Source organism: Carlito syrichta, unplaced genomic scaffold (assembly GCF_000164805.1).
Source record: "Carlito syrichta isolate Samal-C Ts95f unplaced genomic scaffold, Tarsius_syrichta-2.0.1 Scaffold301613, whole genome shotgun sequence".
Classification (NCBI taxonomy): Eukaryota; Metazoa; Chordata; class Mammalia; order Primates; family Tarsiidae; genus Carlito; species Carlito syrichta.
Window position 1 is genome coordinate 466,950 of NW_007245709.1, and position 18,489 is coordinate 485,438.

General features: G+C 37.9%; 1 protein-coding gene across 1 annotated transcript in view; it reads right to left on the bottom strand.

Annotated features, from left to right (window-relative positions):
• Nucleotides 1-1,055: 1,055 nt before the first annotated feature.
• LOC103257192 (rho GTPase-activating protein 15-like) overlaps nucleotides 1,056-18,489 on the bottom strand; it is a 140,996-nt gene continuing 123,562 nt past the window's right edge. The window contains exon 4 of the mRNA XM_008054919.2: nucleotides 1,056-1,421. Coding sequence (XP_008053110.2) covers nucleotides 1,238-1,421 — 184 coding nt within the window. The 3' untranslated portion in view covers nucleotides 1,056-1,237. The remainder of the gene's footprint in view (nucleotides 1,422-18,489) is intronic.

The following is an 18,489-nucleotide window of genomic DNA, read 5'->3' on the forward strand; positions in this document are numbered from 1 at the left end:
TTTTATGAACAAATCGATAACTAGACTTACTCTTTATCGCACTGGATTAGTTTTATTTATTCCATTTGAATTTGATTAAAAAGCTGTCAAACATAAAGTCTACATTTTTATCAGCAGAATACTTTCGTAAAACCAGTATGAGATGTGTTCAACTAGAACATGCTTTTCAAAATAAAACAATGTTTGATATATTCTAGACAGTTACCCTTTTGTTTATCCATGACAACTGAAACTAACCATCAAATGGATAAAGCAATCCTAGTCTAGTCAAGTAATCCTTAGGGCATATGAAAAAAAGGCTTTAAAAAAAGTTCTTTCTAGATGGATTTAATATAATTCACCAATAAAGCATCCTCAGAAGCATAATAAAAATTCGACATAAAATGACATAGCTGGGGAAAAGGAGGATATACAGTTTGACGAAGATTCAAAATGGATGTTAACATTAAAAATGAGCAGTCAAGCAATTCCTGTGTAATATAAAGATCAAAATTGCAGGGCACTAATTTTGCTTCTAATTTATAAGATAGTATGTTTATGGTACTGCAAATAGTATTTATAAAAACTATCCAATGGCAAATGCTTTGGACTGTCATTTTTCTTCAGAAAAATTGCCATTCAACATGCTGTATTTATAAATTTCACTGTATAGCTCTGAGAATAGCTGGGCTATATTTATATATACAAACATGTTCTGGAAAGATAAAATATGTCTGTTTTGGTTGGGAACCTAATCCCTTTAATTCTGTTTTAAAATTATTAGCTTCTTTCTTCCCACCTCGGTCTGTATACAAGTAGGAGTATGAAGACATGACCAAGGCAGACTGGATATTGAGAAGGCACACGTGTGCACACATACCCATATTCTCAACCACTCACACTCACACATACATGGACACAACCACACACCCGATGCCCTGGAGCAGCATTAAGCAACTTTTAGGTATGTGCTGTACTCCGCACATTATTCAATAGCATGAGGTATGCGTGATGTGCTCCCAGAAGTGTTAGGAGGAACAGCACCAAAGGGGTTAATGTAGAGCACTTATAACAAATATTGTCAATTATTTTATTCAAATGTTTGGAACTTAAACACAAAAATCATCATGAAGTTTTCACAAAATGAGGCATCTGTCGCTTGAAAGGAAAAAAAATATTTCAGAAATATGTTTACAGAAATGTGAAAATATTAGGCATCCAGACAGATGTGAACATATTCAGTAACTTGTCTTATCTGTCAGTCTTTCTCCGAGCCGAAGATCTTACTGTACTCACTCAGCATGAGCTCAGCGATCTGGTTTTGGTAGACCATGTGTACAGCCATGCTTCCCGTTTCATTTTCAGCTCGCAGAAGGGTGGGTCCAAATACAATCCCTAAGCTTTGTGTGGACATGAGGTTCTTGGAGGCTTTGGCCACTATCCTATGGAGAGAGAGAAAAAGGAAAAAGAGATTCCATTGGCTCTTGAAGTGAAATTGTGGTTACTTTATAATTATAAAAAAATTTCTTATTCAGGAAAAACAACTATATTAAAACAGTATTTAATATTCTACCCCCCACACATTACCATATGGAAATAGAACCTATGATTTTTGGGGAAAGGCTACATTGTCTTGTCCAACTTTTGACCCCCATAATACCTGGAAATCATGGATACCCAATAAATATTTGTGAAATGAGTGAATAAATATATTAATCAGCAAAAATGACTGTGGAGTTAACAAGATTCAACTCTGAAATGCTTACAGTCAATGAGAGACGTGCACACAATATATACAAACGTAAACAAAATAAACAGAATGATACATGCATAACTAATAATTGAAGGTAGACATAAGGACTGAGAAAATTTAAGTTTTTAATGATTCGAAGTGAGTAAATTGTTCCTGGTAAACACTAACCGGAATACGTTCTGTAGAAGAGATAGTTTCTGAGACATTTAGATATATGGCAACATTCTAAGTGGGCATTCATTTGGACAACCAATTTAGCTTATGCTGTAATAAAATGCAGAATCCTGTAGCATTTGCACCAGAAAAGTGTCCCATTGGAATCAAATACTTGTTTGCTTGTATGAGGATTGTATGGAGAGCTGGAATACCAAGGAGACATTAGGGTTTGGTTTTAATAATGGCAGTACCTTGCCTGTTTCAACACGGGACTCCTAAAAAGAAGATAAAGCCCCATCCTAAAAACAAAGACTTAAAAAAAGAATGCTATTCTTACAACGGAAGCCTACTTGGTTTTATATTCAAACTTAGAAGAGTGAGATTTTAGTGATGTTAAGGAAATAAGGACAGCATATGGAAGAAGAGGGTGCTAAAAAGTTCTAAACTCTTCACTCTACCAGACATCCTGACCCAAGTGATATAAGAGTGTAGATAACAGAACCAGGCAAAGGAATGCTTTATTACGAGACAATGGGGGTCTCTGGAACATTTGTTAAGTTGGTTGGACTTCAGAGGACTCTTTTTGTTTGACTTGGGTGGGCCTCCATTGTTCTGAGTCACAGAAGCGGAAAGACTTGCAGTGCATTTGTCCCCCCTTATCCTTGGGGATACATTTCATAACCCCCAGTGGACACAAATAGTACTGAACCCAACTGCAGCTATTCAGAACATGTTTCTGTTCATGTTTCCACCCACAGATTTAATGCTTTTTCCAACTTAGCCAAACACTTATCACACACTGTGGCTATAACTTTTGCAGGTTGCGGAACAACAGCAAAACCAGCACAAATTTCTCTTTCCCTTTTTTTTTTTTTTTTTTTGAGTTAGAGTCTCACTTTGTCACCCAGGCCGGAGTGCAGTGGCACGCTCATAGTCACCCCAGCATTGACCTGCTGGGCTCAGGCCATTCTTCTACCTCAGCGTTCCAAGTAGCCGGAACTACAAGTGCATGCTACCACATCTGACTAATTTTTTAATTTGTTGTAGAGATGAGGTCTTGCCAAGTTGCCCAGACTGGTCTCAAACCTGTGGGTTCAGGCAATGCTCTCATCACAGCCTCTCAAAGTGCTGGGATTACAGGCTTGAGTCACCCATGCCCGGGCTCTCTTTCCTTTTTCACAATTTTGTGAATAGATTTGTTCTTCCCGTTGATCTTAGCAATCTCAGCATCTTTGTTATTTTTTTACTAAGTCGAGAACTTTCACCTTTTCATGTAAAGGAAGTTCTTCATAGCTTCTCTGTGGCATATCTGAATTGCCAGCATCACTACTCTTGTACTTTGGGGCCATTGTGAAGTAAAAGAAGGGTTCCTTGAACACAAGTACTGTGGCACCATGACAGTTAATCCCATAGCTGAGGGTGCTACTAAGTGACTAATGGGTGTAGACAGAATGTAGACAGTATGGAGACACTGGACAAAGGGAAGATTCACGGCTGGGCCACAGAGTTCATCACACTACTCAGAACAGCATGCCATTGAAAACTTATGGATTGTTTAATTCTGGAACTTTCCATTTCATATTTTCAGACTGGGATGGCCTTGGGTAACTGAAACAGTGGGAAGCAAAACCGCAGATAAAAAGGGACTACTGTATTTCTTTTCCCTTACAAACCTGAATCTCTGAAGAACTATGTTGATGACTAAGAAGACATGACTTTCCTCTCCTGAAAGTGACCGAGAAGGGCCAAAGCTACATGTTCTGCCCACAGCACAAGTTCATGGCATGTCTTGTGGTCAGCAAAATGTACTTGGTCTGACCAATATCAATAACAATCAGCTATTGTTCTAAGCAATTTTTATTGTCTCATTTAATCATCTAACAACCTCATGAAGTAGCTTCTATTATTATGCCTATTGAACAAATGAGACGATTGAGGCATTGAGTGGTGACATGGCCAACGGCATGCAGAGCTGAAGTTCAAACCCAAGTAGTCTGGATCTAGCTCCTGTGGAAGCATTATTGCCAGAGTGTCTGTTATGGCTCCTGGGCTGACCCTGCCACCCTCCACGTGATTATATAATCCAACATAAGAGGGTCTGAATTTTCATTTTTCACTGTAGAATTGTGATTGATAGCCTGGTAATAGTAGATTTATCGTGGGCAAAGTGACTCCTAAATTTAAATGGAATATTCAAGATATTCTTCCTCCCATTCTCCTTTTTCTTCTGCTTTAAATGGAGAGAGTTTGTACCTATGAGCATTGTTGGCATGGCTACATTTCTGGAAGAGATTCTCATAATTTTAGATTATCAGTGAATTATCCTAGACATCAAATGAAAATTTTCTTTGGAATGTAAGAAGCTATGCCACTTGGCTACTTCATTTACCAAAAACCTGTTGAATGATGTAGGCATCTTCCTATCTGTAGTAGGGACAAATGACATGGGCTTTGGCTTCTCTTTATCATACCCATTTACCTCCATTTAAGATCTCTCTTACGCCTCTCCCAAAAGTCATTGGTAAATTTCACAATGAAGGAGATACAGATTTTTCTTTTGGGGGTTTAAATGAGTATCTTTTGATGATACCAACTTCTTCATTGACTCCACCACACACTTGTTAAAGACAAATATAAAGAAAGATAACAGTAATCAATTGATTACCTTGTAGGTGAAAGTGGCTTTAACAACTTTGCCCATTTATATCAAGTCTAAATTGATAAAATTTCTCTAACAGAGAACAGGGCTTAGAGGTTGTAGGCCTAAAGCAGAATCAAAAGCAAGAAAGTATTGAAAGTATGAAGGTGAATGGCCTATATAGGTTGTCTTGGTCAAGAAGGTATTAGAATATTAGGACCTGGAGTCCAAGGAGTCTGAAAGGGGAAAGGGATGATGTAAAAATGGATTGAGGATTGAAGATATCTTTACCTATTTAATTACGGCTGTAATTTCAGTTGGTGCAGGGACAGTGAGGTTTAGGATAGCTGGGAGACAAAACCGAGTCATACCCTCAGAGGTGAGAATAGAAATAAAGGAGGTCCAAGAGATGATTATTAAAGGGGCAGTTATGGCTGACAGGAAGTTATGGGGGTGGAAGCTGGGAGAGGTCTATATCTTGGCAGGAACTTGGATGGGTGAAGGGGTAACTCAGTTCTACATGTGATTATTGTTATACTAGAAAGATACAGCTAGTGGAATTCAGACTATTAGGGGAGAACAAGAAGGTTGAATCGGGGCTAGACTATTTACTGTTTCTCCCAGAACTCCTTTTACTTTTATTGTTTAGTTTATTAGGTATATTATTAGTTTATTGTTTATTGATCTGGTCTTAGAATCCAGATAGGGCCAAATCTAGGGGAGGGAACCAAGACTGAGTTTAAGTAGGACGAAGTCAGAGGCTGAGCTGTGAGTCTGAGTGCCTCTTGGGGGAAGACTTTGCTACCTTAGCGTGGGCCATGGAGGGGGACTCCTGTAATGACTTTCTGCTAATGCATCAGTTTTCTGAATTTGCTGTGGACAAATGTTCATTTTGTGCTTTTATGCATGTGTAACCATAAAATATTTATTCCACCTCAAACGTGTATCCTTCATGTCCTTTACTACGCACACTTTCCATTTGCTTTTAATAAAACTCTAACTTATGAGTGCTTTAAGATAATCTTGTTATAAGTGAAAATTTCAAAATAATACATTGTTTTGTACTCCTGTTACATTCTTATTACAGCTGGTTCAATTTTCTTAGTAGCTTGGAATTTTTTTCCTGAGTTGGGAACATCAAGTTACATACAATAACTTTTAGAAAAATCAGATGTAGTTAAGAAAGCTAATAAAAAGGTGTATATTATATATAATACACTTTATATAGAATAAACATTATTATGTAGAGTAGATATGTCTAGCAAAGAAGATCCCCAAACTGGGGATGTCTAAGAAAATGTATTAATGCTGTTATAAATGTCATTATCCAAATGTGAACTTATGTATTCCCTACCTTGCTAGATTGCTAAATAGTTAAGTGGTTGATTTAGAACTACACAGGGAATCAACCACAGTTTCAAAAATATAGTTAGAATACTATCCTGCAAAATTATTTATATCACTTTTTTTTTTTTTTACCTCACATCAGTAGATACCATAATTTTCACTCTCACTGTGGGGACCAGCTGGGCATTGCAAGTGCCATTATTTCTGAAGGCTTCAACTAGTAAAACATATGTAGAAGAGAAACATAGGCTGCTGAAAGAAATAAAAGCCCTGCATGGAAAAAATAATTCAATCTAGTATCTAAGGTGGAAAACTCTCAAAAACAGTAAGTTGTACTTCCAAGAAGCTTAACCGCGGTTGAGTTGTATTGTTGGAGGGGGCGCATCTGATTTAGAACTGTGTACATTTTTTATCACAGGTTTGGCAATTCCTTTCACTAAAGTGGTTTCCTCCAGACTCCATTTCTGAGACATGCTTCACAAAAACGGCATTCCAAAGTAAAAGTTTTGGAGAAAATTGTGTGCCATTTTTTTCTTCATAGACATTCACAAGGCACAAAAGCATAATGAAGGCTCAGAAAAGTCCTGCCAAAAAATATCCCTGCTCATCTTTGTTTAACTTGTGTCTTCCTTAAATTACTTGACTCTTGTGCATAGATCCTTTTTTCTGAGTAACACTGAAGAGTGTATATTAATAAATGCTGTTCTAGTGTGTTTTGCTAAGCACCTATTACATGTAAGTCTGACAAGGCTATGGATTTCATCCTCTTCTGCCACCCCTGGCTTCACAGCTCTGTAGCGGCTAACTCAGAAAGGGTTGGACTGTGGTCTCATTTCCAGCTAGGTCTACACCTGGGTAGGGCTTGGACTTCATTATCTCCTAGATTCCATGACAGTGTAGTGAGTTTTGAACTACAATTTAACCTGTTTTTAGCAAAGGAATGAAAGAAACTCCCCATTTATGACAAAACGAAAGACAAAAGAAGTAATCTGATGAGAAAGGCAGGGCAAAGACATGCTAGAGAGATGAAGGAACAGTGAGTTAATGGGTGCGCAAGAAGGTGCAACAACATTTAGATCTTATGTCAATATTTAGGATTTCCTCTTGCTGTGTGTTTACTTACCATTAATTTGCTTCCAAGAAATCCTTATAGCAAAGATATCTAACTCTAAGTAACATGAAGAGTCCAAAGTTTAACGCATGTTTAACTAATAGAAAAGAGAAACTGCAAGTCTTTTCAGAAAGGTTATTTATTAATACTGTTTAGTTTAAAATAGCCTGGCAAAAATAATTATAATTTTATGAATTTGTTCATGAGATAGCACTTCATATATATTCATAGTAAAAGCAATTCTTACACTGCTAAGTAAATTTCAAGTTTATAAAATCTTAAAATGAGTAAGAATTCATTTTTCTGGCAAGAGCTAAAAAGTGATATACAGCTTACAACATAAAAAGAAGAGGAAATGTCAGAGCTACCTTTTGTCAGGCCCAAATGGAAGGAGCAAAGATCCATCAATTTAAGTTTATTTTAGAAACAATCTATAATCCAGTGCTACAGATGTTGGACCCCAGACAAAAAAAGAATCCTCTCAAAAAAGCCTATGCTGGGTAAGTTTTTCCAAAAATGAACTGAATTGCTAATTTAAAGAAATATCTTAGTTGCGTAAAATCATAGCCAAATGGCTCAGAATGAAGAGAACTTTACCATAAAACTAAAAATTAATACTGAATTAAGAAGACCAAAACATTTAATAATAGTCCAGCTCCAAACAGATTTATGGATGCAAACTTAACCTTTTAAGTTTGTACTTTGCTGTTACCATAGTGACTTGCAAAGAGTGTTCAAAGCCACATAATTGCCTGCAGGACAACTCTCAAGTTATGGAGGTGTATTAGAAATGTTCCCCTCCCTATCTATGGAATGTTGTGATTTTCCAACACACATAACTTTAGGATGGTTTTACTTGAATGAGGAGAGTGTGGTGGTAAATGTATTCCTGCCATCAGGTCACACCTGGCTTGCAAAATATAGCTCAGCCACTGCATGTGAAATGTTAATTGTGGCTTTGACCACTTAACTGAAGAGAGGCTGTTAAAAATAGAATAAATTTTCAATATGCTCAACTTATGCTTCCTATGTGCTATAACTATTTTGAGGGGGAACCATGCTAACCATATGCTTGCCTACCCTCAATCTGCACAAACTATACTGCTGTCTACACTGGCCTTTTTATAAGATTGAGGGCTTAACAGCAATTTCACCTTCTTCTATAAAGTCATAGTTGTATGTCAGAAAGATTTTCAAGTATTGCAGAAGCAAAGAGCATTCACAAGTGTTTTTGCATTTAACATCAGTGTGTTTCAAGGTGGTCATTCACAGATAATTAAGTCATTTTTTAATATGTCAATTGATAAATCCACTGGTCTAAACTAATAAAAAAGTCTTCAGTTTTATATCAAAACATTGTATCATTATTGTTTTTGAAAATAAATTAATAACTATTATCCTAAATGAGAATTGTTGCTATATTCTGACATTTTTGTTTTCAAATAATAATCTTTAAAGCCATGTGTATATAATTCATTCAAAGTACATTATAGAAAAGGAGTTTTACATGGCAGTTGCATATTGAGAGCTTACACGGCCTGATTTTTTTCATTTATAGAACCTCTTTGCATTAATTTCAATGCAGAAGATTGAAACATTTTCAATTATTCACTTGTTTCATATTTTAATTGATTGGACATTATAGTGATATTCTAAAGATTCTTTAAAGCAATATTTAGAATATTTAATAAGATGTGAGGACTAAAAGTAAAAAAAAAAAGAGTAGCACATAGGCTTCAATTAATAATTGATTTCTAGTTGGAGTATGTGTTCCGTAAGGTGACAACGACCATAGATAGAATGGAGTATCACAGCCAAACTCCTAACACAGTAGATAATACCAAAAGAAACATGAACAGTAGTTACTATTTGTTGAGTACTTTCTATGTGCTAATCACCGTATTTCAAATATATAACAATTTTTAAAGACAGATTTTAAAATCAGCTTTAATTTCTTTTTTTGGATTATAAGGTACTACAGACTTTTAGAGAAAAGTTAAAAAGTTTTGAAGAATACAATTAAAAACACTGGTAACTCAATGTAACAATTTATTCATTCAAAAATTTATTGAGTTCTTTCTATGCATTGGACACTATTCTGAATGTCATGTATAGTGCAATGAGTAAAATAGACAAAATCCCTGCCCAGATTAAACTTAAAATCTAGTTGGGGAAAGACAGCAAACAATATAAATGTAATCAATATACAATGTGATTTCACTGAAGTGCTTCAAGAAAAGAAGTACTATTTTTTTTTTCTCTCTAAGAAGAGAAGTAATGGTGCTTCCACTGACTCTGGGAAGCTTTTAAAAAATCCTCATGGCCTAGAATCCACCCTCAGAGATTCTCATTTACTTAGTATGAGCAGGGCTAGGCCGTGAACATTTCTGAATATCTCCTAGGTTATTCTATTGAGCAGAGAGTGTTGGGAAGTGCCCCACAGTAGCAGATAGGGTGCTTAAGGAAGCCCTCGCTAAGGAAGGGAGATTTGGGCAGTGTCCTGTTGAGGTGGTAATGTCAGAGAGGATGGATAATTCTAGGTACGGTACAACGCCCTAGTGGTGATGTTGTGCCTGGTGTGATTCAGGGAATGAAATCTGGGTTTTAATTCTAAGGGTGACAGGGATCAATTATTGGGGTTCTGAGCAGGAGAATGATGCTACTAGCATTTGGAGATGATATAAATGCTTAAGTAATTTATCTACGTACATAATTGAGAAAATACACTTTACATCATTCTGTATCCAGCATTTTTCACTTCTAGCATGAGTGCTTTTCATGTCATATATGCAGTATATGTCATTTAGTCATTACCTTATATAGGACAGATGGGTTGTGCCCTGTGATTTCTTAATACAAGTGAAATTGATAAATAAAAATACCTTTCCATATATGCTTCCTCCACATTTTGGAGTATCTCTTTAAGCAGTGGTTCCCAACCAGGAGCAATATTATACCAAGCCCCAAGCCCCAAACCCCATACTGCTGCCCCTGAGGTATTTGGCAATATCTGGAGACATTTTTGATTGTCGTGACTGGGTGGGGTGGGAGATTGCTAGTGGCATTTAGTGGGCTGGGGCAAAGGATGCTGCTAAGCATTCTCATGCACAAAACAGTTCCCCACGACAAAGAATTGTCCAGCCCCAAATGACAATAGTGCTTCTGTTGAGAAAGTCTGCCTTAGTGTAAAATAGCGGATTAGTAACAACTTGATCAATGGAGCTTTACTATTCTTAAGAATAATTTGGAATAATTAAGACACAAGTTCTCTCCTGGTCTAAATATATAAATACATAAATAATGAAAAACAAAAAACAAAAAACAGTTTGCTGGGCTTCACTTTCAGATTTTTGATTTAGCAAATTTGGGAAGGAACTTGATAAACTGCATTGCTCATAAGTTCCCAAGTCTGCTGGTCTGGTCAAGAATTGCACCTTGGGAACTAGCACTAGTTGTGGTTCTTTTTTTTTTTCTTAAAACATGGCAACGTATTGGAGTTCTTATTAGTCCTGTTAGCATTATTGTCATGTGGTATTAGTCTCCTAAAAATAATCTCCACAGGTAAAAAATGGTCTGTTGTTCTTTGAACTTAGGTTTCTTTGAATTTAGGAAATGGGGAGGAAGTGAACAAAAGTGAGCAAGCAGCCATGTGTATTTTCTCTCCTGCCCTCTTTTCTACTGAGAATATATCATTGTATGCTTGTTTATTTAACCCATTTTATTTATTTTGTATAGCAAAACTAATGCATAGTCTTTGAAAAATGTACTAATCAGACTAATCTAAAGTAAAAAGTAAAAACTGCCCCTGTTTTTCTACTCAGACTCTTTCATAACTATAATTAACAGATGGGTGTTCCTTCTGGATGTTTTTCTACCCATCTATCTATCTATCTACCTATCTTTATATATATATATAAATATATATATGGATATATATATATATAATTTTTTTCCTTTTTAAAGATGATGAAATAAAAAATACATAATGTGCTATAATTTGCTTTTCCCCCCTTAACTATATGTTGTGGGCATCTTTCCAAGTCAGTACATATAAAAATACCTTATTCTTTTTAAAAAAGTTGTTATATTTCATAGTATGGAAATACCTCAATTTATTTAACTATTCTCCCGCTGGCGGGCTCTTAGTCTGCTTCGAATTCTTTATTATTAACAGACAATATCCTCATATATATGGATTTCTAAGTTTGTTATGTATTAAGAAGAGTAACTTTTCATGATTTCTATTGCACAAACATTCCCCCAATTCTTGTGTTTCTTAATTTTATTTACTTAAATTCTTATGCAGTCATATCTAGTACTATTTCTTTTGGAATTTCTACCATTGTTTTTACTATTATAACATTCATCCATGCAGAGATCAGCTATATATCATCATAGTTTTCTCTTAGTTTTTAAAATGATTTCATTTTTAAGTGCAACCTCTAACTCATCTTAAATATGTTTTAGTATATGAAATCTGATGGCCATCTAACTTTATTTTTCTTCCAGTCTCATTAATTCCTCCAATAACATTTGTTGCCTAAATCACCATTCGCCACTGATTTGTGATGCTATCTTTCTTGTGCAGTTTCCTGCACTTAGTTGTACATATCTCGTGTATCCTGCTTACCCGATGAGCTCTGTGTGTACTTTGGACCAGTACTTTGCTGCTTAAATCACTGTAACTTTATTATATATTTGGGATACCTCTCCCAATTTTTCCTTTTCTTTCAGCAGTAAAATAAAATTTCCAGATGACCTTTTTGAAATGAACAAAATGAGCCTGAGAAAGACTGAATAATTTGATTAAAGCCATGTGGAAAGTAGGTGACAGATGCAGATCTTTATTACTCTGGGATAGGGATATTCTTTCAGCAAATAACTGAGATTCAAGAATTTGGGATTTAAAATCCAGGGACTTCCTAAGGGTGAGGCCTGAGGCCTGAGGAAGACTTAGGAATGAAGTGAGTCATGTCAGCAAGTAGTCTTGGGTGAAATATTTTGGTTTTTTTAATCACCTAATTCAAACCCAAGGATATATCTACACAGATGAGAAGGGTGTTCAGATGGAAAAACAAAACAAAAGGTATTACCTTTTCCCCCCAAATTCACGCAACAAACTTCTGAAAGCATTAATTGCTCATTGTGAAGGGAAATACGCTATTAGTAAAATGATTGAGAATTTCAGTTATGGATCCCTTAGGTGTTTTTCCTCAAGCTTTAAAATGGTTTTAGCCATCCATATTTAACCATCTCAGCAGTAAAAGAAATCTTAATATTTATTCCCTGAGCTCTGCTGATATACCAATAACCACTGATAATATCAACATCCTGGGAAGATATTGCTCTGTATTTTGGGAAGAAAGGCTAGAAAATATATTATGTAGGAAATAATTTTAGAAATAAATTAATTATAAGAACGTCATTATTCTTTACCGGAATTTGTTCAATAAAGCTATTAAAAAATGAGTATATGCTAGTAACATTTTATACAGAATATTGAGTGTTGTACATGGATCAGCATTAATTAAGCCAAGCAGACTAGTGTACCTAATTATAAGGTATTAGTGGAAAATATAGAACTTAAATATTTGCCTTGCAATGGTAAGTAAATGTAAAAGGAATACTTTCAGTATGCAGAGTCAGAATTCCTCAACCACTCTTTTATTTTTCCTTTTCATCTATGTGAGGAGAAGTGCTTCTTCACTTCTCATTAAGGGCACTGACATAAAATCTTCAGCAGTTTTCTGGAAAATTGTCTCCTTGTTTAAAAGGTCCCAGAATAGCTAAGGGAGGATCTGTTGTAATTTGGGTATCATCATTCAATTCTCTGTGCTTGCTTTTACTTTCGGAGGAAAAATAAGTTTTTCTCTACAGTGTCTTGACATAAGGGTATACTGTAAAATTAGCAAGTGCACCAAGGAGAAGGTGCCTGGCAGTGTGTCTCCTAGACGGAAGAGCATGGGAACTGCAGGTATTTGGTTTGAAGAAAAGAATATTTAGGGAAGCCATGATGACAATACAAGGGGCCATGATATGGAAGAAAACATAAATCTTCCTTTTAATCCAGTTACTGAAATTGGCCCAGAGACCAATTTTACCTTCACAGGAATAATTAGTGTTGTGAAAATAGAAAAGGCTGCTTCATAATGGATTCATATTTACTATAGAAAATTCAGAAAATGCAGGTAAGTCAAAATAAGGAAATAAAAATCACTCATAATACCACTACTTAGATATTACTACTATTCACATTTGGTATGTATTTTTTCTCCAAATATACTAGAAAAATACTGGGAGCAACTATCAAAGTTATTGAATATTTTATAGATAAAAAGGCCATGAGTTCCCCATCTGGAGAAGTATTTAGGCAGGATGTTTGAGATTCCTGTATTGGATAGAAGGCTGAATGACCTTTGAAGTGCGGTTTGTACTCTCAGATTAATGACAGAATAATGGACATTCAGGGAAAGTCAAAGTATCATTTGAGACAAAGTGGGATAAGACATAACAATTGAGACTTCTTCTCCACCCACCCTGTACCTCTTACCTTTCCCTAAGATTGTCACCAGAGCAAAGTTTATGGCCTCAGTGCAGGGTTGACACAGCAGACAAGCAAAGGAAGTGTTTTTTGATTTTTGCAAGGCAGAGCATTTGAATTGCAAAGGGCTATTTTTGCGTTTCAAAGCCTTAAGTGCCAAAGGCTTCAGAGCTGCAGTCAGCGTATGGCCTAATCAGTAGACTGGAAGGTAGATGAAGAGCCAGGCTACTTTGCTGCCAGACTGCAGGAAGATTTTCTGGACCAGGGAAGGGAGAGTCAGGGAGAGGTAGAGCTTTGGTGAGGACCCATGGAAGTGGTCCAGTTCTGTGTCTTTCTCACTTTTCTTCCCTGGGTACGCAGGCTGTTAGAAGGCCTGAGGATCCTTGAGATAAGACAACCCATATTCTTCTCCTTGGGGAAAACCTGGCAGCATGGCAAGATTCCAGAGCTGCCTATGCCCAGAATATCAGGAAAAGTCAAGTAGAAATTGCTGCCTGTGTATCTAGACACAGGGCCTAAGAAAGCTTTACAGAATGCTCCCAGAACAGTGATTGAGATCCATACCTGGGACTGGAAGTTTAGAATGATGACTGCAAACTAGAAGAGAAAGGAGACCAGGCTGCAGAGGTGGCAAAAGCCAGACACTTTCAACCCTGCTAATCTGCTGTATTATCTTTCTCCAGTACAATGTCAATGTCTTAAGCATGGGACTTTATCTGTTTTTTGTGTAGTGTTGCATCCCTAGGCCAAGATAAGTGTTTGGCTCATAGTACTAGATGCTCAATAAATATTTGTTGAACTACTGTATGCATGGATGTCATTTCTGATCCTCCACCAAACGCTTAGACTGTATCTAACCCTTCAGAACTAGCAATACCCCCAGAAAAAAAGTCAGAAAAACAGTCTGAATTGATGAAATTCAAGTCATTTAGAAGAATAAGACACTGAATGGGACATTAATTTCAATTATTGTGTTGTAATGCACAATAATTACAGTTCTTGCATACCTGAGTTTCATATTTACTCTGAGAGGGCAAGAATATAAAGGCAGAAATAAAAAGAATGAATATTTCTTGAGAGCTTGTTAAGGGTTAGTAATTGTACAAGGTGCCTTTCCCTCCTATACACTAACTGATGATAGGTTTCTAACACAAACCCAGTTGGAACTAAATTAGTGGGAGGAGTTTAGACTAGAGAGTAATTTTTTATCTGGTTTATTACTATGGATGGTTTAAAGCTGAAGGTAGTGAGGCCATGTTTTTGACCATCTAAAATTTGGCCAGATTTTTATTTTCAGTAAAATGCTTGATGCATCTGCAGAGATACAAACCCTTTCAAAATGTATACAATACTTTCCTCAAAGATAGAAAATCATTTATCTTGTATTTACACAGAAACAGTTATCATCTGTACTATAGTGAAGGGATGAATTGTACCAGTTTCTGCATATGTCCCCATAAATATGGATGCTGGGCTGACTCATGATTCTATTGTCTAGCACACAGAAATATGATCACCTGTTGTAAGAAGTTCTGCAACATGAAGTGTCTCATGTTTCAGGGACCCTTATCAAGCATTATATTAGGTTTTACAAAAGAGGCTTTTAGTCTCTAGGCTGCTAAGGGACCATTCCTACATTTATTGATTTGAAGATTATGGTAGCTGTTTTGCATGAAGAGAGGGGCTATCGAGGTCCCTTTTCAAGAAGGATTTCCTGCCTAGTCGCAGGGTTAAGCAGATGGCCTCCAGTTGTCTTCTTATTCAGGATTTGCTCAATTGCAGTGAGCCTCCTTCCTTGCTCAAGGACACCTACTGATCCCACTCAATATAAAGGCTGGATAATTCTTGCCCAATGCAGGGCAACTTTGACAGGCTCCGTGTGTCACAGTGCTCCCTGTGGGGCTGGGTGAGGCTTTTCTGGGTCTGTATCTTAGATCTACTTCTTCCTCTGCCCAATCTTGTTGTCACTTCTTCCTTCCACAGGGGCTGGGCCTTAGCAATACCCTGCAAGCCAAATTCCTGTTTCAGAGTTTCCTTCTGGAGAACTTAATCTGTGATTGTTGGTTCTAGGAGTGGTCCCAGAAAGTCAACAATAAGATGGGGATTTGAAGCCAGGTCACTTGCTGCCTGGCTGACAACGAGGAGTCCATCAGTGATGGCAGGTGGAGTTTAGATGTGTCCTGGCACAAGGTGGCAGTCCAGTTGTTAAAATTCTCTCTGATGGTGAATTGGGATGCTACATCTGGGGGGAGGCTAGCAGGTATAACGTATGAGGCTTTTAGAAATAATAGTGGGGAGCTGGGCTCGGTGGCTCAGCCCGTAATCCCGCGCTTTGGGAGGCTGAGGTGAGTGGATTGCCTGAGCCCGCGGGTTCAAGACCCACCTGGGCAAATTGGTGACCTCATCTCTACAATAAATCAAAAAATTTAGCCAGGCGTGGCAGCGCGCGCCTGTAGTTCCAGCTACTTGGAGGGCTGAGGCGGAAAGATTGCCAGAGCCCAACAGGTTGAGGCTGAGGTGACTGGGAGTGACCACTGCACTCCAGTCTGGGTGACAGAGTAAGATTCCAACTCGGAAAAAAAAAGAAAGAAATAATAGTGGGAGGTTGTGGATAGTAACTTCAAGGTCAATGAGATTGAAGGGCTGTTGCTAAGCACCATTGATATTCTACAGAAAAGTTGTATGTGATTGTAGAGGCCTTTACTTTGCAATTGAGGGTTGACTGTAGGAGAGTCCATAACAGAACTAGGCTCACTGACAGCAATGGGGATGCTAAGTCACTGATAACGGAGGCCGGGGGGTGGGGAGTAACTTCTCAAAGTCAGGTAGATGAAATTTTAATAACAAGCAGCAGGGCTGAGGGGTTCCCAAAAGGACCTGATTCACAGAGAGTTACTAAGACGGTCACTAGAACATGGCATCCCCAGGAGAAAAATCAATGAGCAGTCAAAGAGAGTGCTAGTCTGTTTATACCACTGATATATCACTGTATTATAAGCTGTGTTTTCAAGGCACATGAAGAATTTTAGGCCCAGGGGCAGCAAAGTCACTATCTAGGTGGGTGTATTTAACCCTGATTGAAGAGAGGAGGTAGAGTTGCTGCTACACAAGGAGGACAGTGAATATTATGTGCTGCACCCAGATGATCCACATGGGGCCTCCAAGTTCTATGTCGTCCACTTGTGATGGCTAATGGACACGGCAGAAATCCTTGTCTGAGAAGACATGGTGAACAAGAACCTGGACTCCTCATGGATAAAGATCTGGAATGCTATATCAGGTCAGCCACCAAGACCAGCAGAGGCCATAGCTGAGGTTGAGGTGAGTCTCGAATGGATCTTGAAAGAAGGAGACAATGAACTGAGCTCAGGCCCAGATGCAGCTTCAGGGCTTGTAGTTCATTCTTCAAAAGCTTCCTCTTCAAAGGTTTTTTCAGGGAGAGAGACCTTCAGGAGTCCAGGAGAGCTGTCTCCCAAACATATGCGAAGAATTGTTTCAAGCAGCATGAAGGGTAGACTGTGGGGCACATGAGATGTGCTTCTCAGGCCTCTCTTCAAGAAGAGACTTGTTGCCCACTTCAGGTGTCTAGTCAGTAGGCAGCTTCAGCTGTTGGCCCCTGCAGGGTTTGCCTCAGTTGAAGAGAACCACTTCACTCCGAGTTTCTATGGGATAGTACAGTCAATGACTGATTGCAGTAAGTACATTAAGGGAAAGCCATCTGGTCCACTTGGGGACAACTGTAAAGGGCCCTGGATGCCCCAGAGCTCTTATGGGTGGCCAGGTTTCGTCGGGCTCACATCATAGTTTGACTTCTCTTCCTTCCCCATCCTGCTCCATCTCTTCTTCTGGTTTTTTTTTTTTTTTTTTTTTTGAGCCGGAATCTCACTCTGTCGCCCAGGCTGGAGAGCAGTGGCATGCTGATGGCCACTGCAGCCTTGACCTACTGGGCTCAGGCAATTCTTCTACCTCAACCTTCCAAGTAGCTGGAGCCATAGGCATGTACCATCATGCCTGGCTCATTTTTCTTGATTATTGTGGAGATGAAATCTCGCCAAGTTGCCCAGGCTGATCTTGAACCCATGGGCTCAGGCTATCCTCTCACCTCGGCCCCCAAAAGTGCTGAGATTATAGGCATGAGCCACCGTGCCCAGCCTTCTGTTGGTGTTAATAGATAACTGGTGCCATGCTAAATTCAACCTGTGACAGTTGTCATGAGCTCTGGGGAATCAGAGAAGTTCCAACAGAAAGAGAACAGGTTTGGGAAAGAGAATCCAAACCTGTCTAGCTCGTTGTTCATGAATCATTCCCTTCCACTTTGAATTCATGCTTAATCATCAAAAAATTGAGATTAAAACCATCATGCTATATCTGTATAGTACTTCATGTTTTCCAAACTTGTCTAGTCATTATGGGGCAGAGATTCTCAAATTAGCCTGCATATTAATATCATTTGTGGACCATTCAAAACCATATTAACGTCTAGAACTCATCCACAGAGAATCTGTTGCAAATGACCTGTTATAAGGCTAGGGTATGCTTTGAAAGCTCTGCATGGAATTCCATTGTACCTAGGGAGGAGAGAACCACTGCTCTGAAGAAAAGCTGCAATCTAGAATCTCAGAATTTTAAGTGGTAGTTCTAAGTGTTTTAAGTTCTATGTATACTGACTGTGTGATCTTAGATAGGCGTACATTCTCTTAGCCTCAGATTCCCCATTTAGAAAGTGAAGTTTATGACCTCATGGGCTGTTTGAAGATTAAAATTTAAAACTATATGTGAAAACACTTTGCAAACTATAGAACCATTACTTTTTATTATATATGATTACATTTGCATCTGTCAATTGTTATTTTATAAACAAAAAGAGGGAGATTAGGACTCAGTGGTTTTCTACTCTGGTTAGAGCTTTTTTTTTTTTTTTGAATTGGAGTCTCACTCTGTCGCCCAGACTGGAGTGCAGTGGC